Source organism: Pollicipes pollicipes, unplaced genomic scaffold (assembly GCF_011947565.3).
Source record: "Pollicipes pollicipes isolate AB1234 unplaced genomic scaffold, Ppol_2.1 Scaffold_7261;HRSCAF=8764_pilon_pilon_pilon, whole genome shotgun sequence".
Classification (NCBI taxonomy): Eukaryota; Metazoa; Arthropoda; class Thecostraca; order Pollicipedomorpha; family Pollicipedidae; genus Pollicipes; species Pollicipes pollicipes.
The window spans coordinates 25,921,596-25,947,202 of NW_023597054.1; the positions used below are offsets into that span (position 1 = coordinate 25,921,596).

Genomic DNA, 25,607 nt, shown 5'->3' on the forward strand with positions numbered 1-25,607 from the left:
GCTGTCCAGCGATGCAGCGCGCTGGCGTTGCAGTTGACGTAACCTGCAACAAAACAGCGATGAGTCTCGTAAACTGGCGTTCGCCTTGCACATACAGCCGAGACGGCACAAACGTCAGCGAGTCAGTCAACCACACGTCTGCAACAGCAGAACCCGATTGTCGGCCCTGTGGGCGCAACGCATCCGCTGTCAGCACGGATAAGCCGACTCGTCCGCCGAGCCCGGCCTGACCGCCCACAATCCTCCCTCCACGACCGCCAGCTGAACACCCCACCGGTGTCGCGCTAACGCTCCGCTCGGGAGCCGCTGGTGACCGCGCACGTCCCGCTGGTGATGACGCCCCGATGGCGTCCGCCGACGCCGGCTGCTCGTCAGCTGGCGGCGGTCCGCCGCACGCGACCACAGTCAACACTCGAGATAGCTGAGGCCGGGCCGCCGGTGCTCTCGAGTGGCGCGGCAGACACGGTCCTGAGTGGCGGCCACCGCTGCCGCACGGCCAGCCCAGGGACGGAGCCTCACGAGCGCAAGATGCCCAACAGCGGAGCCAGCAAAACAGAATCCAGCCGATCAAGTAGAACCGACACTGACCGGGTCGCAAATGGCTCCGGTTTTCCAAATTGGCCACGCTTCGCCGGCTATTTTGGGGACCAGGGTGACAAACGACATGCAGGGTTCGTAATTAGCGCAATCACGCGCCAACTTTTCGTTTTACATGGGCGATCACTCCCCACACCCCACTGATTCCGTGGACAAGCACCAAAGCTTTTCAGACAATAATTACGGACCCACAGTAAAGCAGAGCACCTGGGCGGATTTTAGCGGGCATTAACACCGCATAGCGTGAGTTAGTGGGTGGCATGCTTACGAAACACGCCCACGACTTGGCCTGTGTTATCGCCTTGGCGCATCACTGCCAAGGGAATCCAACTAGGACGTTTTGCAGCCCGTTGGCCGACGTCGCAAACGCACACGATGGGGCACGCATAGCGCACAGTCACGCCCGTCGAGCTCCCGTCGGCGGGCGCAGCGCGCTCGCCAGCAGGACGGCGCGGCGTTCGGGCGGATGCCGTCCCCTGTGCTCGGGACGGGCGCCCAGCCGTCAGCCGCCGTAAAGCCTGGAGCCGCCGGGGCCGTATCCGGCGACCGGGACCGGGTCACCGGGGTTTTGGCGCCGCGCCGCTGCCAGCACCGGACGACCCGGCCGCCTCCGCCAGACGGCACCAACGCCACGGCGGGGGCGTCCGGGACGACGGCTCGTCCGTCCCACCTGAACTGCCTCGCGATACCACTTAAGCTGCCGACGCCGCGCACGTATGACGAACGACGGACCCGAGGAGTGGGCGCGACGGCTGCAGGCCGGACGCCGGAGGAGTGCCGGCGAGGGGAGAGCGCCGGCGGCGCATGCCGGTGGCAGGATCGATGTGTGCCAAGGCGCCAGACAATAGATGGCTCGTATTGACCCGACCGCGGATGCGGCGTCTTTTGTACACAAATATCGCCGCGGGCGACGCGTCACCGGGTCGCGGCCGCGCCGCAGGCTGGTCCGTGTCACGGCGCAGTGCGAGGCCGGGCGCGGCGCGGGCGGCGCCACGGCGTCCGCCGCCCGCGCCCGGCTCGCCCACGGCCGACGCGGCGCCGCCCCGCGTGGCCTTGACAATGACGAGCGTTGCACCACGACCGGTCACGCAGGCACAACGCCAGCCGCCTGCGACAAAAACACCGCAGCGCTAGCGCAAACGGACCGGCGGATCTTCGCTGTAAGCCGGGAAGCGGAGCTCCAGTCACCGCCTGCCGTGGAGAGCACCGCCGACGCAGACCCATACTAAATAGACGGTCGTGTACTCGTCTATTTTTTAATGGATTAGGTTTCACTAGCGGTGTGGTTTGCTGTAGTTCTTTTATAACTCAGATGTGGGTTCTGACGGTACCGCCCGAGACGAAACATCGCGATAAAGTTCAACATAAACGCACAATACCGTGAATGCACCGCCAACAGCCAGGTGTAGAACATGAGGATCTCTACACGTCTATAACATGCTGTACGTTTTAGTGTTTTAGCTGCTGGGTTCAACTACTTTGCAACCTATCGAAACAACCAGCCAAGGCACATAGATCATTAATATGTTGATAGATCTTTTGCAACCTTCGCTCGCAGGATACTCTCCGCGGCCAAATCATATTCCACATAATTTTTTACCAATAGAAATGTCAGATTGTTTACAGGCATTTACCCACGCAACCCGGTGCCGTATCCTAAGAGCCAGTTACTAGGGAAGCAGCGTGTTCACGCGTGGGGAGCCGGGCCCTCCGGTATGAGCTGCTGAAATGTGAGCTCGCGGCGATCACACATGTGAACTGAGTGAGTTGCGTAGCCCCGCGTCACGTTGTGCGGCATCATGCGTGCGACGACCAAGCATTCATTTCACCAAACGTGCTACAAGACGGCGACCAGCCGTCAAGCATGACCAGGCGATTTAGAAACTTGGCATGGCTTCTTAAATAACACACGGGAAATTTAAAATTTGCATCCACAAATCTTCCAAATGTCAGCAAATACGTGCGCGGCATACATCAATGCTCCCACCAGTCACAAATTCAACAACTCACCAGCACTGAGCTGGCCAATTGGCAATTCCGGGTTGGTACCTTCCTGGCTGCATAGCACCGAAGGTATTCATTTGCTGGCAGTGCTTCGGCGCAGGACTATCAGAATGCCCTAAAAGTTGGACGCGGTGCGGGGCCGGAAGGCGCAAAAAACAACGTCAGTCACGCTTGCTCTTATGCTACGGCTTTCCTCAGCAGTATGGATATATGTGATTTTGCACATGTCAACGAAGCACAAGACGAAACTTCACACCATGACATTGGAAAGGGAGTCGGGAATCACGGAAGGGAACAACACAACAATTTTAAGGGGTATGTTGCTAAGGTGAATATTTGCATTGTAGGAGGAAAGGGGGTGGGGGGGGGAGGGGGAAATGGTTAGAAAACAGAGATGAATGGCTTGAAAAGACACTTAAGGGTTTAAAAACGTTGCACAGCGTAGTACAATGTCCAAGCCCGAGAACACATTCGTTCCGTAAAGAGAATAGACAAAAACAACATACTCGGTTGGTTACCGAATCTGTACTTATCCTATATCACTGTCACTGAACAATCGAAGAAGGCAACCAACACTAAGGCGCCTTCCCTTAACATCACGATGAGCTTCATTGTTGTCCAGTTTATCGTGATATCAACTGATTCGCACCAAAGCGCTGTTCAAGGACAAGATGTTACATTGCGAACCCGAAATGAGTATGACGCTCTCAACACACGATTGCGTTTTTAGGGCCTTGGTCTAAAAGCGGTTTTCCTATGCTGCTTTCCCAAAAAGCGAGTATAATACTGTGATTTCAAAAAACGCAGCTATCCAACCCCAGCTGTGTTCAAAGTCCTGAAATAAATTCACACTCCTGAAATATTAAGTCTGCGCTTTATCTTCGACCGTAGTTCTGGGATCAAAACCCGCCATTATATAAACGCGATCGATGCGTACTCGCCGCCCACAGCACCAGTTTGAAATCAAAATTTCCAACTCCTTCAATCAACCTAAAATAAGACAACCTTCCTTTGCATGACCGTTCTAGTCAGTCCCAAGACGCGCACTTTCCTCTGCTTGCATGCAATTAGCCCTGGGTCTGCTTTATCCGACTTTATTGCTAGCACGTACTAACACCTACGCTGACGACACAAAACATAACCGTGCCACGCTAGTATTGGCATTGGTCAGAATATACAAGCTCTGGGAGATCAACGCCCCGTAGAAGTGTGACACAACTGTGCATGATGGGCGACTTATGTGGCATGACCAAACGGGGCTAAGCCGACTTTAAGCGAAAATCTACATATTTCCAGCTTTTTCTAGAAAGGCATACAGCAGGACTATTTCACGCCTCCATAACCCTTTCTGAATGTCCTTTACAGGTTAACACATTCGCCTTAACTGAAACGGATAGAAGGAATGAGCATGACGAACAACCACTGATCCCAATCATCTAAAGCCAGTCAAAATGCACAGGTTTCCACCTTCACAATCAACCGGGACAAACAGCACGCTCTTTCCCGTTTCGTAGGCGACTGCTGGTTTCAGAAACAAGGCAATCTGATCTACTGTGCCGCTCGGCGACGAGCCGGCCCGGTCCCGTACCCGCCGGCGACACGTCACGCCCACTCTCGACAGTACATCGCTAGCGGGCGGCACCGTTTGCCAGCGGCTGTGCCGCACGGTGAAAGCTCGTCGGCCGGCACGCGAGCATAAAAACCCCACCTATTGATTGTTCCCCGCCGGGTGTTCGGCGTCCGTCCCAGTGCAGAGGAGGGTCAACGCACCTTGCGCGCGGCCCGCGGCCCGCGGCCCGCCGCGCTCCCCCCGCTCCGCTGGAGGGGTCGGCCCGGACGCGGCATCCGCATCCGAACCGGCCCCGCCGCCGGCCGCCGGAGGCACGCCCACGCAGACGGTCAGTCAGCCGGCAGTCCGTTTTTGCTGGACCGCGTCACCAATGATGAGATGTCCTCAGAGGGGGATCAGAGGAGGAACGATCGGACTGCGGCGCGTACAAAGCGCCCTGTCGTCACGCCAGACGCCGAGCACGAGGCGCCGGCACATCCCGTGTGCCACTGCAGGACAGGACGGGACGGGGACGGGGACGGGGACGGGGACGGGGACGGGGACGGGGACGAGGACGAGGACGAGGACGAGGACGAGGACGAGGACGAGGACGAGGACGAGGACGAGGACGGGAACGGGAACGGGATGGGACGGGGTGGGGTGGGGGTGGGGTGGGGTGGGGTAGATGGAGACGGGCCTGTTTGCCGGCCGGTCGGCCTGACATCCCCGGGGGCTATTATCGAGCGAGCGCGGCGTCGGTGGCCGCTAACGACGCGACCCCGCCGGCCAGCGCCAAGATCGTGCCAATCGGCCCGCGCGCCCGGGGCTTCGCCGCTGGCGCAAGCTTGGGTGGCTTCGCGAGTGATGAGCGTCACCGGGCAGAGGGCGTCCGCCGCTGGCAGACGTGGCATTCACAGTTCGGTGCGGACACGCGCGGTGGCTGGAGGCCATCCAACGCTGCTCAGTGCGGATGCACCGTGCTTGGAATGTCAAGTCATAGGTCGAGCCCTCAATACTGACGACATCACCTATTTGGCGGCACTTAGATAACGCGCGCGAGGTTCAACAGCATATCCTATCTATGTCACAGAAGATCCGATTGCACACAAGGATCTGCAATCATCGTGCATGCATAGCACATTCATGATGCATGGCATGGATGGCAGACAAACTCAATGAGCGAAGCCCGTAATGCTTCCAATCTCCCGCCGACGCAGCAACGAGACATCGACGGTGAAGCGAACCGAAAGAATGGTCAAACTTCAACATGCCAAGTAATTAATACGAAATGGAACACCGCACCGCCGGCTCGAGGGAAAAGAGGGGGATGGGGAGGGGGCGACACGTAGCTCCCCTTCGTTAACTTTTCAAGCGGTGGACATCAGCTGAGGATGAGTTCATAATTGAACAGCGTTCGCTGCTCTCCGTGTTCAATGACCCTTTTGGTTGTGGTCGTGGTGGTGGGGGCGAAGGGATGTCATCCCAGACGCGTTCGCCAATGGGCCTCTGATGCAGCCAGATGGCAGACCTAAAGCGGAGCTTAGTTTCACACAATCGTGCATGAAGAGATGCATGTTAGAACAATGGGTGGTGCAGATTCCTTCGCCCAAAAATCGTGTACGATTTTTACTGCCGTGAATCGAGTGCCAGCTAAATGGTCCTCGGACTTCTACGAACAAAACACGACAGTGACGACATGTTAGGATAAAACGGTCAGCGACAAGCCGGATGAAAGATCCCTGGAAGGAACACGAAACGCTAGCGGAGCCGCTCGCTGGAGACGACATTTGTCACGCGACAGTTCGGACCCGCCCGCTTCTATTCGCGTCGTCGGCTGCCGTTTGTGCTGGCAGCTGTCCCCAAATGCCTGGCGGCGCCGCGTGCGTCACGGGCTCCGGATGGCGAGATCCCGCCGAGGAGTCGCGATCACAACCGGTGCGGCCGCCTCGCCGCGAGCGACGCACGCGGACGACCAGGTCACGATCTGCCTCCTCCAGTACAGAAATCAACGCCCGCCGGACACTAACTCAGCCTAGGAGCTGGACGAACAACGGCGCGCTGAACACGGGCCCGTCTCCGGAACACGAACAATCCACGCACTCTCTGCCCGCCTGCATGGACACACTTCCATCTCAGAGCTGGGGGTCCACAGTTCGAGCCGCGTGCACTTTAGAAAGGAAGGAAGATAACAGCATAATCGTGCGAGCTCGCAGGCAGTCAGGACCGGATCAGTGTTATACAGACCTGGGGCCGGGCCACTTACTGGGGTCGCCGGATCCTCGCACGATGTCGTTCAGGTAGTGCTCGAGGGTGCGCATGCTGTCCAGCGGGCTGGCGCCGTTCATCGGGCAGAAGCCATTCCTCTCCTGAAACGGACAGCATGGACAGGCGTCAACGGCGGCGTCGCTTCACAGCGTGGCACAATCTTATGCCGCCACGCGGCTCGGTCGCAGCCCATTACAGCTGTGAATATCGCACAGTGGCCGTTAATTAAGCGCCGCAGGGACGGGCGGTCGGGCAGCCGAGCCGGCGTTGTGTATCGACCCGGCGCGAGGCTATTTCTGCTCCAGCTGCGCCTGGGCCGACGGCAGACGATTTTTTTCTTTTTTTGCTGGAGGACGGTCGTTCCGGCGGCGCGGCTGGCGCCCGGTGGCCTGGCTGCCTCGTCCACTCCGAGAGGCACGACTTAGCCCCTGAGCCGCTTGCAATCCACAACGAATTCCCGGACTAGTCGGAAGGAGAGCGTAAGCCTGCACAATTTCGAAGCTCAGGCGAACCTGGGCCGCCCAACAGCGCAGGCTGGATCCCGCCGTTTTTTTCCCTGACCCATTTTACAAATTGGATTTCCCGAAAATCTCAGGACCCAGATCGACTGGAAATCACGGAAAATAACACAAAATGGATTCGCGCAAAAAGACGGAAATTGCATTCGATGATTTTCCCAAACTCCGACGATGCAGTGGGGGCTTCTATGCTCTGGACAAACGGGGATAACAGCTTCACTTTTACATCCGATTGACGCTATCGATAAAAGGAGCTACCATGCAAACCAAGTACTATCGACAAACGCGTAACCGAACTCGGCTTCGCAGGTCTTGAAATGTACGCAGCATACAGATGAGGCGAGCTATTTCATAAAGCGTGTTTTTACCCAGCCTTTACGATTGCAGTAAAGACGTCATCGCAAATAGGTGCATGCGACGAACCCTAAAGACTCACCAAAAAACAAAACGTGAAGGGGAAAGGCGCCGTGTAAAAGCTCATAACCAACGGACTACGAAATCGTTGTCGTAGAGCAAAATGGGGACGAACCTGCTACCCTCACGTAATTCATTACTCGCATCGGATAGGGAGGGTCCTACGGCGCCGTTACCACAACAGGGCCTGGTTTTTGCACACTCAACGCCCCCAGATCGGGTTACGGCAACGTAAACAATACGATCAACAATACGCCTGCCTCACATGCTATTTGGGCGAACTGGTGTTCCCTTGTAAACACCGTCATAACTCCCATCAACCCGAACTACAATGGCACGAAGGGTAGCCCGATCCGGAGCCGGCAACAGCCGCAGCTGTGTTGACAGTCTCGACAGGGGCGTGCCCGAGCGGCACACTCCGTTCCGGCCGGCCGGCTGCGCGTCCCGGCGCCGGAACTCAGCACGCTCGGCTGCAGCGTCGGCTGGCGCCGCACGCCAGAGCTGGCCAGCGGTGTGGCCTCGGGCCCCGCACCGGCCGCACAATCAGAGGTCAGCTCGCCGCGGCAGAGCTCTGGAGGAGTGTCGCCGCGGCAGCACCACGGGACCCGGCCGCCACGGTAGGGCCGGAGCATGGGACTGCCGCGGGAGAACAGGACGGGGCCGGAGCAGAAGACTGGGGTTCGGGACCGCCGCAAGGATGCAAGGACGGGGACATCGCGGCAGGACTGCAGAATGGGGCTGGCAGTAGCAGACTGAGGACGGATCGACGCAGGAGAATCCATGGCGGCGGCACACCGGCCACGGCACAATGCGAATGACGTTGCGGGAAAAATGGCATACTGACTCCTCAAAACGCGTCGATCAACCAATCTTCCTCACACGCGCGACGCAAGCACATGCTGCGTACTTTGTTGACAGAGGGAAAATAAGTATTATTTACGGGTACGATACTCGATTAACGAGCCTCCGATTTACACGTCCCCAGTCACAACTGGACTTTCCCTTCGTAGGAAAAGATCCGCGCCCGAAATAGTCATCAAAGCCAAAGTTCTGGCTCCCAGCTTTGATAGAAACAGGAAATTGCATTCGAAAATTTATGTTAGCAATCAACGACTGCCGTTAACTGAAAACCGTTCAGAGCAGTTTGTAAACAAACTATCCGCTACCAATGGTGATTCCCATAACGACACCAGCTGTAACTAAGCCACCACGAACGCTCCGCTTAATTTTGGATCCATCCCTACAGCTCGCAATTAATTTTGTAATAGCTGGGGAGCCGTTGGCCACACCAACGTATCAGGCTGGACGATCAGCTGTAGGAAAATTCTGTTCAGGCTATTGCCGAAATCAGCTGAACGGTGGCGAGGGGAGGCCAGATCAGCTGATGGGGCCGTTTCCGCGAGCGTCCACAAATAAGGCCGGACGGAGTGATCTAGTGCGGCGGCGAGGGGCCCGGGGCGTCGATGTCAGTCGAGAGCGCGTCCACGGCGCAGGCAGCAGCGAGCACGCACCACGACGCGACCCGGTCCGCATATGCCGAACGCAGGTCGGGAACCTGACGTGAGTTTCCACTGTGGAGCGTGATGTCCCGCACCCTGTCACTGCGGAACGAGCTGTTAAATTAGGCGGGACCGGCTATCTGTTATGCAGTGGGTCCGATGGGAAATCGTGGAGCACATCGACATCCGGCCGGTAGATATACGGTCATCCGCGCCGAGTGGTGCCAACAGCACTTTTCCCTGCTGTGGCGGAGCGTCACAGCTGTCCGGTGTTTGCTGACGGAGCGAAAACTTTAAGAGGAAACTGTTTCCTGGATTTAATAAGCGGGAGGACGCGGCGAGAAGGGAAAGCGCCGTCGCAGCATAACGCGATGCAGGCGTAGGGCCTGACATGGCGGCAGTATATAACTCGGAGCACAGTTCGGCCAGATTGATAGCCGATACACGGCACGTTCACGTCGATGGCGAGGGCGGGGCGTGGGCCCGATAAATCGATGCCGCGCGACGACGAGCGGGGGACAGTCTCGGCCGCCCCAGCCGACAAAATGGGATCAGTGGGCCGCTCGGCGGCTTCCTGACATACAGGCTCGATCGTCGTCGACCCGTGGCCAGGCCGCGGGACCACGCTGCCGCCGCAGCGTGCCGTCCACCCGCGTCGGGGCTTCGCCCGTTAAATGCCCTCTCTCGGCCGATGTCAACGATCGGATGGAGCATTTTTATGAGAGGAACCGGTTTCCAACAAGGCCAGCGTGTGGCGATGCGCCGTCGGTCCGAGGCGATGTCCGCTCGTGCTCACGACTCACCCCCGGGCCAGGTGCATGGCAACACGCCACGGCCAACACGGGGTGAAGCACCGCTTGCGGCACGCGGCCTGGCGGCGAGGCTCGCGCGCACTTCGGGCCAACGCGGGCACAGCCGGCCGCGACGCGGCGACGCATCGGGTGAACGAGCAACGCACGCCGGCAGCACCCTCTTTTGGCGACCCATTTGGCAGATTGCCGCCCCTCGGAGGCCGTATATCGGGCGTGCCGGGTGTACCGATTCACCGCGTGTGCGTGTCGGCGCTGGTCGACCGCCGGGGCGCTGACACAGCGCCAAGGGACGCGGCGCCACCGAGCGGCGAGCGGTGCAGGCGCCGCGGAACGCCCGCCGACCCAATGCGCGCTATACAAACACACCGGCCATGTACCAATCAATCCACGCACGTCGTGAATTCTGTTGTTGATTCTGCTTTAACGAGCCATAGATCGAACCAAACGTACTTCTACCGTTAGCTGGGAAGTGTGCTGAATGATTTTCTCCGGCATTCGAGCACAGGTACGCAGACGTAAAGATGGACAGACAATGCTTGAGGACACAGAAATCTCGTGCCAGTAGACCAGCATCTGTGTTAAGTACGTGAACTGTTCTTGGAAACACTAAACGCCCGTAACTAACAAGAAAACTGCTTCAAAACAGGCCTGCTGTTTGAGACTGCGTATCACTGTAAACTAGCTACATCCTACACCATCTCAAAGACATTGTATGTAGCATTTCAAACTCAAAAGCCCATTCTGACGAACGTTGAGAGGCGTTCATCATAAACAATGTTTCATGGCTAGTAAAAATGAATGGTGATGGCTGAATTGAAAATGTAATCGTGAACATGCCCAAATGGTGGCAGACAGGCCACGCATAACAAAACTTCTACGAGGCCCGAGGCATGTGGACCTCCCCTTTACCTTAGATGGGTTAAAAAGCCGACCACATGCCTATAGCATACGACATTTAAGCAAACTAGCCGTCAACAAACGTTTCGCAGCCACCCATAGATGCGTGCCGTAACCCCTCGCAATATTCATGTTTGCACACTTGTGCGCAAGTTCACAAAGGCCGTGCTATGAACCTTTCGCCGCACAGCGCACAGGTACAGACAACCTATGCAATCAGAGCAGTCTGCTGAGCGTCTGGCAATGCCGCGCAGGCGGTAACCCGTCCTGCTCGGCGACGGGCGAGCCGGACTCCAGCGGCGGCTGGAGCGCTAGCTCGATGGCGCGACGCACGGAGCGCCGCTGGCCAGATCGTATGGCACGCTTGCCCCGAGCCGCCCCTGCTGACGAGCGTCGCGGCGGAGGAGGCCGCGTGCCGGCGCCGCCGCACCCGGCTGTCGGGCGGCGCGGCAGCAATCGATATGCGTGCACCCCAGAGCACGCCGCCACCGTGCGTCATGGGCGCCGGCAGCCGGGTTATGAGGTAACACTCGGAGACCGGCACGGGCAGGCGCCACCAAAGTGCCCCCACCTCGCACCGACCACCCGGTCATAACTGTTCATGGGATCGAACTGAGCGGAATATGTGCGTTGGCCACGCTCTCTGTCCGTCCCTCAGAGTCGTTCCACCGGCCACTGCAGTGAGTAATTATTAAACAATGTCAGCGTCGGTGCAAAAAGTTCCGTGACGACATCCGTCCAATGATGAAAAGTACGTTCAAAACGCAACACCCCGTGAATCGGTAAGACGCGTCGCCGGTACGCTGGCTTTGTATAACGTCCCGATGGGAGACGCTAACGTTCGTGGAAATATTGCCCACCACTGCAGAGGTCCGTAGCACGCAAGTTGCACTTTTTGTCAAGGCAAGCGATTCCCAGAAACCCAGCAGAAATAACGGTCTGGTGCCGGTCTTGAGGCCGTTATCAGCACTGCTAGCGTCAGCATTGCAAATGACAGGTATCTTGGGTGCGAGCCAACATCTGACTCACGCCGGTTACAAAAGTCGTGTTGACAGAGACGAGCGAATCAAATAAAGCTGGCGTGGCACAGGCAGGCGATCAACATGTGTTCCTCGACAGCTGCCGTATTTTGCAGATTACAAAGAAGCCGATCATAAAGCGCGTTAGTGAGCAATGCACCTAGATCGCGTAAAAGCAAGATGACACAGCAATGTGTTGAATCATTCACATACCACGCGTAAACACTCTTTTTGAGATAACTTCCTCTGACGCCAGGAACCCAGTAAAAAAACTGCCCATTCCCAAAGGGCTAGTCTCCGAACTACGCGATTTCAAAACCCCACCGCATGCACTATGTAAACATTTCAGGGAAGTCATCGTTTGATATTGTACAGAAGAGCACGTCTGTATCAAGCATGCAGACTTCATCGTGACGTCGCCGCGCTACGACATGAAGTTGGTGAATACGTACATACATAACATGCATCTACAACGCTCTCCGCGCAGTCCATGGAACATATTGTCATTCGAAACCCCGTGCTAGGTCTTGGCATACTAGTTGCCAACTATCGCAAGTTCAGCGGCATCAGAGGGGTCAGCCTGCAAATCCAGTACTCCTTCACGCTCCATAACGGGATGGCTTTTCCAGCCCCCACATGGCCTCATCCGAGATCATACGCGAATGCTTAGCGGGGTCTGGCAGCAATGAGCAGCCACTGCCCAGTGCAACGCCAAGTCTGTTTTGAGTTTGAGAAATTCCTTGGCCGTTGCCTCAAACACGCCGCCGAAAAGTAGGCATGACACGCATTCCCGTTACATGCAGTTTCACTCCCGCACTATCTGGGGTATATCACAGCTGCCATGCAATAAGATGGCTCCTTGGTCCGGCCAAACGCGTGGCGACGTGGCGCCGCACCACGATACGCACGCTAATGAGAAGATGCCGGACGGTGCGGCCGCGTCCAGCGCTGGCAGCGGGAGGGGCCGGATTGGCAGGGGAGGGGTCGGATGGCCGACAGCACATGACTATCAGCGGCGACAATTCAGTGCCGACAGAATAAGGCTTGCAGCCGGCTGTCAGGATCTCAGCACCCCCTCTCCTCGCTCGGTCGGTGGGGTGCCCTGGCACGATTTGAGGGAAGGGGCGAGGTACATACACGTCTGCGTGTCTGCGGGATAGACGAGGTCGTCAGCGGCGCTGCGGCCGCCCAAGTGGAAGAATACGCCAGCGGGGCGACCAACTGCGCCAGATAATGCGGTCGGAAGGTTGCCAGCGGCGCGCTGCCAAGACCGGGGCGGAGGTGGCAGCGGAGGCGGATGAGGGGGCGGTGGAGGCGGCGGCACCAGGGGCCCGTGGCAGAGTGTCACGCGCGGACCGGGAGCCGATCGATACCACTCGGCCCGCGTGACCCAGCGTCGAACCCTCACCGCCGCCCAGCGGCATGACTAATGTGCACAACTTCGTGTCTGCCAGACCCCCACAACGGCGACACAGGGGAGGCCGCGGCGTGGAGGCGGCCAGCGGGCGCGGACCGACAGGGATCTCCTGATCACGGCGATCACGCGACGCTGGCCGCACCCGCTGCGGACGCAGCGGCGGCCGGCCACCACGGCAGCCGCCGGCGGCCGACCTGGCGGTCAGTGTGCCGGCAGCACCTGACACACCCAGCCAAGACCACTGCGCCCACCCGAGGCACTTGCAGTCGCTCGGCACGGTGGTCGGCCGTCTCGCCCAGCTACGCATCCGCCGCCGCCACCGCGGTCTGGCCGGAACACGCGCCGCCCCAGGCCGCAGCGCCGCTCGTCGGCCACGCTGTTTGTGTGTCAACTGTCAGGCGGAATGCCAGCGGCAGGGGGCAGCACACCGCCCCTCCCCTCCCCCGCTCCACTGGGTCGCGTCCCGCCCCCTGCCGCGCGCTATTTCCGTGGCACGTGGAGTGCAGGGTACGTCGACGGGCGACGGTCCCGTGGCCCACTGCGGCTTCCGCTCGTCCACTGATGGAGGATGAATCGGCCAAAGGTCGGAGCCGTGTTTGCTTGCGCCCAATCTGCGAGATTCGGCAACCACTGTTTAACGGCAGTGTAAACAGTGTGGCGTCACCAGATTTCTCCACTGGAGTTGTCTCACCTGCTCCGAGACAACGCCGCATCGCGCAAAGAGGAGAATAGTATTCGGAAGACCACCTCAGAGCCTTGTTCATGCTTCATTAGGTGGGAAGCTCGAGCATGTTTATGACAAGTCCGCGATGGATCATCAGATGTTCTGGATGCAGACGAAAAACGCAAGCTACCATCTCCTGCAATTTTTACTCTATATGAGATAGAGGACAACATCTTGAACTCAAAATATCACCTCTTTGCGGGGAGGGTACCGCCGACAACTCCCTCCACAAACCCAGCTAATCTGCCCTCTGATCAGGGCTACTATTCCCGGCGCAATTTCATCTGGGCCAAGCTATAAAGGCGACCACCCATCACACAGGAGTGCTCCCGAGCAGCCCATGTCCCCCCGTGGCCGAGGTCACCGCTGGCCATAGCGGGGTTATCCCGTCCGGGCGGGCGGCCGTCGAGGAGCCCGAGTTGGCCAGGCGTGCCCACCACTCGCCGATTTTTCCGTCCGGCGGCTGCTAATGCCACGTCAAGGTCAGTCGGCCGCACCGGCGGGGCGTCCGACCGGAGACCTCTCGATTGAACATCGGCGGAGCGTGATGTCAGTGGCGGATTAGCGCCGATGGCGAGGATGTCCCGCGGCTATTGATCGCTCCCGGGGGACGCCGAGTCGGGACGCGCTATCAGCCGGTCGGCTCGCGGCCTACCGACGAGGTGACGCCGCATCCCCGCCGCGGCGCCGTCGACGACTCGCCTGGCACGGCCGTGCCCCCGTGTCAGGTGACTCAGCAGTCGCGTCACACACTGCCGAACATTTAATGGGCACGGACGACACGACTCCGATAACGGTACACAGGTGCCGCGTAGGCGACCCTTTGACGGGAACCAGTTTCACGCTGACCCCTCGCCCCCCCCCCCACCCCCCCACCCATTATCAGCCATGGAGCCGGGGCAGCGAGAGGGAACCCAATTCTGGCACGACCCTGCCTCGCCATCCGGCCACCTGTGCAAAGCGTGGAGCGCAGTCAGCACGGGCCGGCCTTCTGCACCGCCGTGACCGCCGGAGCACCGAGTGGGCAACGCTCCGGCGGTCACGGCGACCGGGCGAGTCCGTTTGCCGGGTGACAGCGGATCGTGACAGAGCGGCCCCAGTCTCGCCTTTGAGCCGTGACACAGCATCTGTTATCCTTCAAGAGCGACGACAAACAACATGGCCGGTCGTTTGTCTTATCAGAGCAAAGCTCAGCTATTATGTGATGGGGCCTTTCATAGCGCTCAAGAGGTCGTCTTGTATACGAGGGAGTGTTTCAGGTGAATCTTTTAAAATTGGGCAGAATTTCAAAATGACCCAGAGCGGTGGCAGATAATGGATTTATAGCGAGCTATGTGGAACCGTAAAAGTCACGGCTGTTGGCAAATTACGACTGAGTAAAGGTATAGTTCTCAAAAATATCCCTGCTGCGACGCCCGACAAAATAACTCAAAACACAATCTCCGCACCACCCAGCCAACGCCAAGCTTGAGAACACCGGGCTTATGACTCGCTGTCAAGACACGCTCAGTCGGAGATGATTCCCTAGCGCCGTGATGACGGTGATGATGACTGGAGTTTTACGGCGCGCCGACTTCTAAGACCATTTTGCACCCTTGGCGCTGTGAGTGCCACTACTGGCAAGTAACGAGCACTGAGACATACAATACAAACGCGGGAGGATTGGACAGTCATTCATCAGAAAGTCACGCAGACATAATGTCATATGCCACGTTAGAAAACGTCGCGTATCGTGAGGGTCGAATGCCCATATCTGCAGGAGTATGACGAAGTCTAGCATTTCTGGACAAGTGTCGCTTGGCCTGGCGGCCGAGCGCCGGGGCCGGGGCGAGGTATGCACAACGCCCACCAGCGCCTGGGCCGCGCGCTGTCCAGCTGTGACATCGATCATAGGCCGTCTCCAGGGACCCAGCCAGCATCGGCCACCGCAGGTGAGCCACCGACGGTGCGTGCTGCCCCGCCCCTTCCTCGCCCTGTCCCCAGACAGGCCGCCCTGCTGGAGCGCGGAAGTAGCTCATTCGCGCCAACATTGGCCACTGTTAGCACATCCTGACCAGAAGCGCGCCACCCATTCGGCTGTGATTTTGATGCCATGACTTCAAGGTCCAAATTGGCTTGGGAAAGTGTATCATAGCCCATCGCAGTGATGTCAGATATGGACAGGCAACCCCATACAAAGTCAAAATACATACTTGACAGCATTGCCAATCAATACTAATGAGTTAAAATATAGCCTTTTGATGAATCCTCACAGTACACCACATCACCATAAGCCCCATCATCTCAGGGCAGATGTTGGTATGCATAACCTGATGGTGCTCAGCCAAAGTCCAAGTGGGTGCAACTTTTAGATTGATCATATGGAAAGGTCAGCTGGCAACTTTCCAGGAGACTCAACACAGCATGGAACAACATCAGGATTGTGCTTGACTAACTGTGACAACTGGAACTGGCATCACGCCATGCCTACTGTTCAGTGTGTTGAGCTGCGTGGTAGTGGCTTGGAGGCCGCAGCTCAGTGATCCATAAACTGGCATTTACACATACATTATTCCCATGACAAACAGCAGAAGCATCCAATGCATTTGCATCAAGATCAATGTGGTCTACAGGAAATTTTGACTTACAACCCACTTGATACTCAATTGAGTCCCAAAGCAATCATCTTTTCCATGGATATGGGAAGGGTCAGGGTTGCATGCCAAATCTTTTTTATCTATTTTTCCTTTCAGTACACAAGCACAGTGATACTATGGACAGTGCATATCATGATCTACATACAGCCAATGAACCAGCATGGGCTCTGCTACATGGAGTAACAGAAAATCCCTGAAACTATGTGGAGTTCAGGCATTACAATTCAGTAAAACATTGAAATTACAATTTCTGGTGATACTAACATCTTACATGCTGGTATTATAAGGAAAGAAAAATATCCAGGCCTCTGGGCTTTGTTAACCTTTGATCTGTAGCACTAATTGGGAACATAGAACAATCATAGGGAATGTAGCACAACCTTTATGAACAAGCACCAAGGAAAGACACTTACAGAAAGACTTGGAGGCTGTCTGGTCCTTGTGGGAAATCTGCTATCCCCACTCCACATGACAAGTTCAGAAAACCTTTCCCCAAAATGGCAAATACAAGCTTCTAACTAAGAAAATGCACATAACATAAACAACATACCTGATATGCTAGTAAGTCCTTATCATCTGCTCCAGGCAGTTCAAATGAAGGTGTGTTGGGTCCGAATGGTCCTTTTCCAGGATATGATGTACTTCTCCTGAACTTGTTTGGTGACAGGACCATCCCTCCTCCTCCCTGACTGAAGGTTGGGCTGTACTTCCTGTTCATATTTGACATGTTGGTAGGCATATTACCAGACATGGGGGCCAGAGGACTCAGACTTGAGGCCTGACGTCCACGGTTCCAGCCGGGCATCCCTGCCATGTTATGCTGTGGTTGGAGACCAGCTCCCCAGTTGTTCTGCTGGGGCTGTGGAGCACTCACAGTGGACCATGCAGGATACCCTTTGTTTGCCATATAAGGATTTGGTGGCCTGCTGGGTGGCATATTATGTGATGCAGTAATTGCCCTTCTCTGGGATGGATTCTGCTGTGCCAGACTGAACTGAGCACCCAGACTTGCACCCATCAAGGCATTTGGGTTTGAGTTGTGCATCTGTGAGTATGGTGGATAGTTTTGATACGATGCACCATTCAGGGCCTGCATGCCACTTAAAAAGCTGTCATCCACAGAGCTTGTTGACCACAGACTTGAAGGAGAGCCACTCAAGCTGCCATTCATCACAACAGGATTACTTTCAGAGTATGACTGACCATGATGGAGAGATGTGCCTAAACCAATATTGTTAGAAAATGCACTAGCCCCATTGACATTTTGTGCCAATCCTGAATGGTCCACTGGGCCATTCTTGTCCAGGGTCTTCAACTTCTCCTGGCTTCCAGCATGATTTACTAGAACATTGCTGAGACCTAAGACATTTTGACTATCTTCATTATATCTTTGACTATCATCACTTGGAACTTCTGGGTTTGGTGAAAGATGGGGTGGCGACTTGCTTAGAGTCTTCTCAATCAGCAATTCATCCTGCTGCATCGCTGTACTCCGCTGGCTTTCGGCTTTGGTCAATGCTGATAACCCGCTCGCCGAGTTCATGTAAAAAGAGCTTCCCGAAGTAGTTGCTGGGATAGCGTCCGGGCAGATGGCACTAATGTTAGACGAAACATTAAATTGCAAATCACCCATTGGCCTACACCCCCACCAGGCGCAACCCCCGCCTCACACCTCCCCTTCCACAGTCAACCGGCAACTCTTAGCACACACACATCTTCCTGCTTCGCCCAGCCTTCTGCGTTCAACAAATCCAGAAGTTTGTGTATTGGAAAACTTGAAGAGAATGCTGTAAGATGTCGCTAGTATCGAGCAGGTGACTGGTAGTATATAGTATAAGAGTTTGTCTAGCAGTATTTTTTGTATAAGCAATGACATCATCTTTTTCAAGAAGCAGATCTTCGTAAAAAAACAACTGGAGACGCACTTTTTTGGTGCATAACTGGTTTTACTCCGACTTGAAGCCCTGAGCATAAGGTACAGGTATACTCGTTCTAAGTGCATAAGCTAAATAAACTAGGTTTCCACATTCATCCACTTAATATAATATATTCTCTTTTAATGTATTGTTCATGTCGTGGTTTTTGCTATTGCGATCAAAGTTTTGAGGTAGGTTTCAATTATTTCAAACCCGCTTTGACAAATGCTTCTGAAAAACAGTGTACGATGGCATCTGGCAAATAAATCACGAAGATTACAAAGACGGCTATGTAAAGACGTACACTGCCGCAACAACCTACTTGTTTTCGTTTGCAGTCTTCTTAGCGACGTTTCGTGATACCGCGCTGCGTACTGGGATTGACGGCTCGACCTTTTTTCCGGGCGCAAATAGCTAAGGTAGTTGACGTGCACCGAAGCTACAAATATACCAATGAGCTCCAGTCGTCTCTGGGCCCGATCGTATCAAAGGTTCAGTTTTGTGAGATGGGCCGGGTAAACCAAGGCCAATTCATTGGAGTAGAGCTTCTCCCATATTGGCTCAAATTTTGTTAAAATATCTTTTGGAGCCAAGTGTTGCAATTGACAGGTATGCCAAGGGAAAAATCACATGTTAAAGCCGCTAACAAAAATCAATGTATACCTGCCACCCATTCAAAGTGTATTTTCCAGTTTTGCATGTAAGTGTACAGGCACTTATTGCATACATGTGTGTTCATTATACACATATAGAAACTGCCTTTCAGGTTATTTTACTTAAGCTAAATATGCCTCCAGAAGGCAACTGCTGACCAGCCATCAAAAATCACTAAACAACACCATTATCAGTGCATAGATAGCTGATACTCCAAGGAAATGTGATGTCCCCAATGTGTTTTCAGGCAAACATGCTATAAAAACATTTTTACATACAATTATGCACAAATTCAGCCCAGTTTTGCCTGGCCTGCCTTTTGCTGATTTTCTATGACTGACCTGTAGCTCATGTGTGTTTAATTCAGGCCAGGACCAGTTATTCAAAATTTTCAATGTATTTTATCTGTAAAAAGAAATTCAGAGTATGTTGTTGTTTTCCTTAATACAGTTAAAGCACATCATAATTCCTTGAAACATTGGCTCTCTGTGCTCTGAAGTAGGTGATGGCAGTGTGCCAAATGCGGGAATCTTGGTTTGCTTCATGTGTGTGTTGAAGTTATTGCTAAGATGTTAGCATCACACTGGATATATTAAATGGCTATCAGACATATTTGGCTTTGTTGAAATGAATGTTTTTTAGCATTGGTGGATGCAACATTTATAGTATATGGTATCTGATTGATGCAGAAAGTCCAAAAATTAGATCTTGAATTTAGAGACAGACCTGCCTTCTGGTTTTGGGAACATACCTGCCAGGATGGGCCCCATCTTCCTGGCACAACAGATGGAACATGGAGGCTGCTATGCCTGGTTTATTTTAAGTGTCCATATGGTGGATCCTGCTTGGTAGCACTGCTATGCCATAACTCATTCTGGACTGGGATTAAAACATGGTCTAAAGTAAGTTGTGGTAGTCTAGGTTGCTTTCAGAGCAACACCTTCCCTGAATATACAGGGCCTTCTTGGGGCCAAAGGTTCCAATATTCTTCTTTTTTATTTTTATTTTTTGCTTTGTAAAAGATGTCTGTTGGAGCTTTTTGATACCAAAGCGGCCTCACAATAGAACAAAATAAGATCAATACTTTAGCCCATCCTACTCCATTTACCAAAACCAATTGATAATGTTGAAAAGCATGGAATACAGGGCACAAATATCATTACCTGGTCAAATTATTGTAACACATGTTAACACATAGCATGTTGCACCTAGGCACGAAAACATGACTTCAAAACAAATGGGGTTGGTACAATCTTTGCATATGCAAACTACAAGGGCATGACAAACTGCTGTTTGTTGACACTGTCCATAATCTAGCCCTGGCATAATACTCAAGCAACTACCAGTCTTATTAACTACTTGTCTGGTCCCCTGCTCATTACTATTTGGCTTGCAGCACTAAACTTCATCAGCCAGTTGCTTGCAAACATAGCAGCCCTGGCTGTCCATAGTGACCTCCACTGAAATGGGTAGCCATGGGATGACATTACAGCTTTTCTGATCTGAGAAATGACTAGTTCAGTCTAAACAAAACCAGTTGACGTGCTCCATGTCATTCCATCAGTCATTTGAAATCTGGCAATATCATGTCCTCATGGGGACTTTTAAAAGACCAGCTGACTGCGGGATGGTGCTATAGGTGCCTCTGATATTAGAAATCTTTTTTTTCAAACACTCCATGGTGATAGCATCTCCATGACATCATTGTGGTGAGCTTCTGCAGCCATGGCAGCTGTTGCCATTGACTGTGCCATGGCCATGTACATTATTTTTGCCACCAAAGATGTTCTTTAAATGCCATCTGACCTTGCATTCACATGCCAGGCAGCCCATAAGCCAGTTGGGCTGTAATTGGTATGTTGTGTGGATACAAAAATGAAGTTGTCACTTCTACAGAAAGCGAAATGATGATACACAGCTCTAGAAAAAGTCAGCCTACACTAATTTAAAAGTGCAAAATAAGCAATTTAAGTCAATTTATCTTAATTTGATGCTATGTTATTGGGTCTCCTGCACAAATATGTATCAGAAAACACCATTGATCTGTTGTGAACATTAACACTGCTTCTGTGGAGTCAATATGACCCCCCACCCCAAAGGTTTTCCTGAATGATTTCTGAAAGGTGTGTTTAAGTAGTGCCAAATTGTGCTTTGATGTGGATAATAAAAAGTGTATCCTTAAGTATCAAAAATATAGATATAGCTTGTGAGGTGGCTGACCTATGTCCAGCTGGCATGTCAAGGTCAGACCATGGATTCAGCAAAGGCAATTTCTAGGAATTTGCTCAACCTGATGCAACAACAAAGTGTCAGACAAAGTCACCCATCTTTGAGATAGTCTCTGAGGCAAAACAGCAATTGAACTAACAAATTCCATTCACCTGGGGTCGGGCATGAAGGTCAGTTCTAGGCCAAACCAACTGTTTTTTTTTTTTGCTAGAGAGCCTTTTATATGAGCTAGTTACTGGTGCTCATCTTGAATTTATTAATGACAGCAGCAGAATGAGACACCTTCCATGAATTTCTTAAAGGTCAGAATAGGCCACTGACCTAAAATGACCTGGGTCATCATTAAGTTTTGTAGGAACATACTGCCTGGTGTTATCCCTGATGCTTATTCAAATGCAAAAGTTATAGCAGTCCTGTGTGGTTTCACTTACCATAACCCTCTCAAGGTCAAACAAGCTCGCTGGCCTTAAATGAGCAACAGTGACCTTTTGCTTAGAACAGGTATCTAGGTTTACTGCAGTGACATGAGAAGATCTGGGAGCACTTTCAACACGAATCTGTAGTTCTCATATAGGCCAACACACCCTGTGAATTGGGTGTTTCTAGCTCTCATATGCTTGCTAATCTCAGCAGATGGGTCAAGTTGACCCCCACCCCCACCTGAGCAGGGGGTAACCAGCTGGCCCACTGTACTCAAGTTATTGATCTCATGCATTTGACTTAACTTATGTTATTCCTATGATACCTATATTGCATCTTGCCAGTCTGGGTAGGCCTTTTGAAATCTGTCAATTCTTGCTATTTTTGCATCATTTTAAGTTTGTCACTGTCTAGATCTCCACTATCTTGGCTCCAGGACCAAGAGGCCCATTCTTGTCATGCATCTGATTTTCAGTGTCTGGTCGTGGCACATTTAGGCTCTGATGATTTCCCCATCAGCTTGTTCCGGACCAAGCTATTCCAATGCCACCAACCGATTCCAATGTTCAGGTTCTCATTATTTCCTCATCAGTTTGTTCCAGGTCAACTGATCCCAATGCCAGCCTGCCTCAGGTCCAATATGTCCAGTAACACCTATCTGGGGAATCAGGGGTTTCTTGTCGTCCTTCGGGGGTTTCTTATCGTCCTATCGGGCTTGTGAGCCCGATTAGGCGTCGTCTGCCCTTGCATGATATGTTGGTGTCAGTCTGCGCTGCCTGATCATGTGTCAGCCTGTCCGAGCATGATAACGCTGGTGTCAGACTGCTCCGACGCCGATGTTTTCGGCGTCCGCATGGTCTGATCCAGGGCATCCGGGCATCAGTCTGTTCCGAAACTAATAATTCGGTTGTGAACTTGTTCCCTTATTCCAGTATCCGAATAATTTAGATGTTAAGGTCAGTTCAGTTTGTTTGTACCGAGCGTGCTGGTTGCGCTGTCATCGTCCTCTAGACTCAAAGGGTCTGCTATCAGCTTGTTGCGAGCCTGGTGATTTCCAGCCAGCCTGTTAGAACTGAACCAGTGGGGCTGAGGCCGGGCCGGACGCCCCCTCCCTCTGACGCCGTCCGGCCGTTTCCGCCCGCCGGCCGGCAGCGCATCACGTGCTCGTCGGGCTAGGCTTCTGTGACTCAGTCAGCCGCGCCCGGCAGGCAGGCGTGCGTCCCAGCCGAGCTGAGCTGCGCCCCCGATGGAGAGTCACACGGCGCCGCTGATGGGGGGACGACCCTCCTACTCGGACCTCCAGCACCCACTGTTCGACAACAGCGAGTCCCGGCCGCGGGTAGGTGCCCCGCCGCCAGACCCCCGTCCCCAGAAGGTGGCCGCGACAGCTGCGGCTCGCCGCGACAGCTGCGGCAGCGTTGTGCGACGACAATCCGCGTGTGGTGTTTTTGTTGTTGTTCAGTGCCAGCTGGTGAGAAGATGGTGCTGCATGTACTAGGTTTTTGTGGTCGGGATTTATTTGCTATGCAGCAGGACATCTGTTGCTAGTGTGGTGCTGTTGTGTGTGCTTACGTCGTTCGTCGTTGCGTGTTTACATCTCTGCTCTCTGTGGCCATGCAACGTTGGTGATGACGCTTGTTTTGAGCTGTTATCTGGTAGGCTAGTTGTGGGCTGTCGTGTGGTCTATGGTGATGGCAGATGCTGCCATGGCTCGTGGTCATGTGGTGTATGTTGTTCGTTATATACGTGGATGATAATTGACTGAGGTGTGACATTGGATTCGCCTCGAGTACACAGTGCTGCATTGTGTCCCTCAGCCAAAAGAAAGGTCTCACAACGAAAACGTCCACTCGCACTGTTTTTGTTGTAGTTCGCATTGTTCCTAATGCATTTCAAAGTGATACTTCTGCCTTTTGCAATTTATCCTAGCATTGACATTGACCTGTTATTGTTCCTCAGTGGTCAGACTTGTGTGTTATGCACATTGATGATGTTGGTATCTCATGGTCACATAGCCTGTGGCATAGGCATTGCTGCTATCATTTCGCATGGTTGAGCAGCACAGCATGTACATGGCTGTCATTGTGTCTTGTGGCGAGACAACGTATGGCACGTGTGCAACTACCGTTACGTTTGGTACGGCAGTGCTCGACATGTACGTTGCTGTTGCTGCGTCCCGTGATTGCGGGGCGTTTGGCGCAACCATAGCTTCCATTGTGCGTCACTGTTAGACTTAGGTGCCGTGTATGACGAATTAGTTGTGTGTGATAATACGACGCATTACGTGTGACGCAATGAGAAGTGCTTATTGTGGGTGCCTTTATGTACCATGGTCAGGCAGGATGGGGGTGTCCAGAGCTGCTGTGTCTCCCGGTCAAACGGCATGCGGGGTGCCCATGGGTGTCCAGAGCTGCTGCGTCTGACGGTCAGACGGCGGGCATGGTGTCCAGAGCTGCTGTGCCTCCCGGCCAGACGGCACGCGGGGTGCCCAGGGCTGCTGTGTCTGACGGTCAGACGGCGGGCAGGGTGTCCAGAGCTGCTGTACAGCGTGCGGTGTGCCCAGAGCTGCTGCATCTCACGGTCAGGCGGCGTGTGGGATACCCAGAGCTGCTGTGTCTTGACGGTCAGACGGCATGTGGGGTACCCAGGGCTGCTGTGTCTGACGGTCAGACGGCGTGTGGGGTACCCAGGGCTGCTGTGTCTGACGGTCAGACGGCGGGCGGAGTTGCCAGGGCTGCTGTGTCTGACGGTCAGACGGCCGGCGGGGTGCCAGGGCTGCTGTGTCTGACGGTCAGACGGCGGGGCGGAGTGCCCGGGCTGCTGTGTCTGACGGTCAGACGGCGGGCGGAGTGCCCAGGGCTGCATGTGGTCTGACCGGTCAGACGGCCGGCGGGGTGCCCAGGGCTGCTGTGTCCTGACGGTCAGACGGCGGGCGGAGTGCCCAGGGCTGCTGTGTCTGACGGTTCAGACGGCGGGCGGAGTGCCCAGGGCTGCTGTGTCTGACGGTCAGACGGCGGGTGGGGTACCCAGGGCTGCTGTGTCTGACGGTCAGACGGCGGGCGGGGTACCCAGGGCTGCTGTGTCTGACGGTCAGACGGCGGGCGTGGTGCCCAGGGCTGCTGTGTCTGACGGTCAGACGGCGGGCGTGGTGCCCAGGGCTGCTGCGTCTGACGGTCAGACGGCGGGCATGGTGTCCAGAGCTGCTGTGTCTGACGGTCAGACGGCATGTGGGTACCCAGGGCTGCGGTGTCTGACGGTCAGACGGCGTGTGGGGTACCCAGGGCTGCTGTGTCTGACGGTCAGACGGCGGGCGTGGTGCCCAGGGCTGCTGTACAGCGTGCGGTGTGCCCAGAGCTGCTGCATCTCACGGTCAGGCAGCGTGTGGGATACCCAGAGCTGCTGTGTCTTGACGGTCAGACGGCATGTGGGGTACCCAGGGCTGCTGTGTCTGACGGTCAGACGGCGTGTGGGGTACCCAGGGCTGCTGTGTCTGACGGTCAGACGGCGTGTGGGGTACCCAGGGCTGCTGTGTCTGACGGTCAGACGGCGTGTGGGGTACCCAGGGCTGCTGTGTCTGACGGTCAGACGGCGTGTGGGGTACCCAGGGCTGCTGTGTCTGACGGTCAGACGGCGGGCATGGTGTCCAGAGCTGCTGCGTCTCCCGGTCAGACGGCATGTGGGGTACCCAGGGCTGCTGTGTCTGACGGTCAGACGGCGGGCGTGGTGCCCAGGGCTGCTGTGTCTCCCGGTCAGACGGCGGGCGAGCGGGACTCGTTCCCCACACGTCTGACGGTCAGTGCCTGACGTCATTGTCTCAGGAGAGGGCCATCAACCTGGTGGTGGGTTTTCTGACGGCGCTCATCGTGTTCGTCACGCTTATCAGCGCCTTCGTCTTCCACGAACACTCGCCGCGCGGCGTCAACATATTCTTCGGCGTCATCATCGTCCTCATCTGCGCCTCGCACCTCACAGTGGTAGGTCAAAACTCGTCAGCCGTTTCAGAGACGATTGATCCCTGGCACGCCGCATCCTGGTCA

General features: G+C 54.7%; 2 protein-coding genes across 5 annotated transcripts in view; one reads left to right on the forward strand and one right to left on the reverse strand.

Moving 5' to 3' along the window:
* LOC119112717 (cytoplasmic polyadenylation element-binding protein 2) overlaps window positions 1-18,078 on the reverse strand; it is a 71,874-nt gene extending 53,796 nt beyond the window's left edge. Inside the window, exons 1-2 of the mRNA XM_037236995.1 lie at window positions 16,902-18,078; window positions 6,414-6,516 (exon numbers count right to left, since the gene is read on the reverse strand). Coding sequence (XP_037092890.1) covers window positions 6,414-6,516; window positions 16,902-17,984 — 1,186 coding nt within the window. The 5' untranslated portion in view covers window positions 17,985-18,078. The remainder of the gene's footprint in view (window positions 1-6,413; window positions 6,517-16,901) is intronic.
* A 503-nt stretch (window positions 18,079-18,581) lies between these two features.
* The window catches only part of LOC119111896 (transmembrane protein 243), a 74,256-nt gene continuing 67,230 nt past the window's right edge, over window positions 18,582-25,607 (forward strand). Inside the window, exons 1-3 of one of the 4 annotated variants that reach the window (XM_037235763.1) lie at window positions 18,582-18,686; window positions 22,783-22,909; window positions 25,389-25,544. In XM_037235763.1, the coding sequence (XP_037091658.1) occupies window positions 22,817-22,909; window positions 25,389-25,544 (249 nt within the window). In that variant the 5' untranslated portion in view covers window positions 18,582-18,686; window positions 22,783-22,816. Of the gene's footprint in view, window positions 18,687-22,778; window positions 22,910-25,388; window positions 25,545-25,607 lie in introns of all 4 variants that reach the window. The other 3 variants (XM_037235761.1, XM_037235757.1, XM_037235760.1) reach the window with 3 other exon arrangements.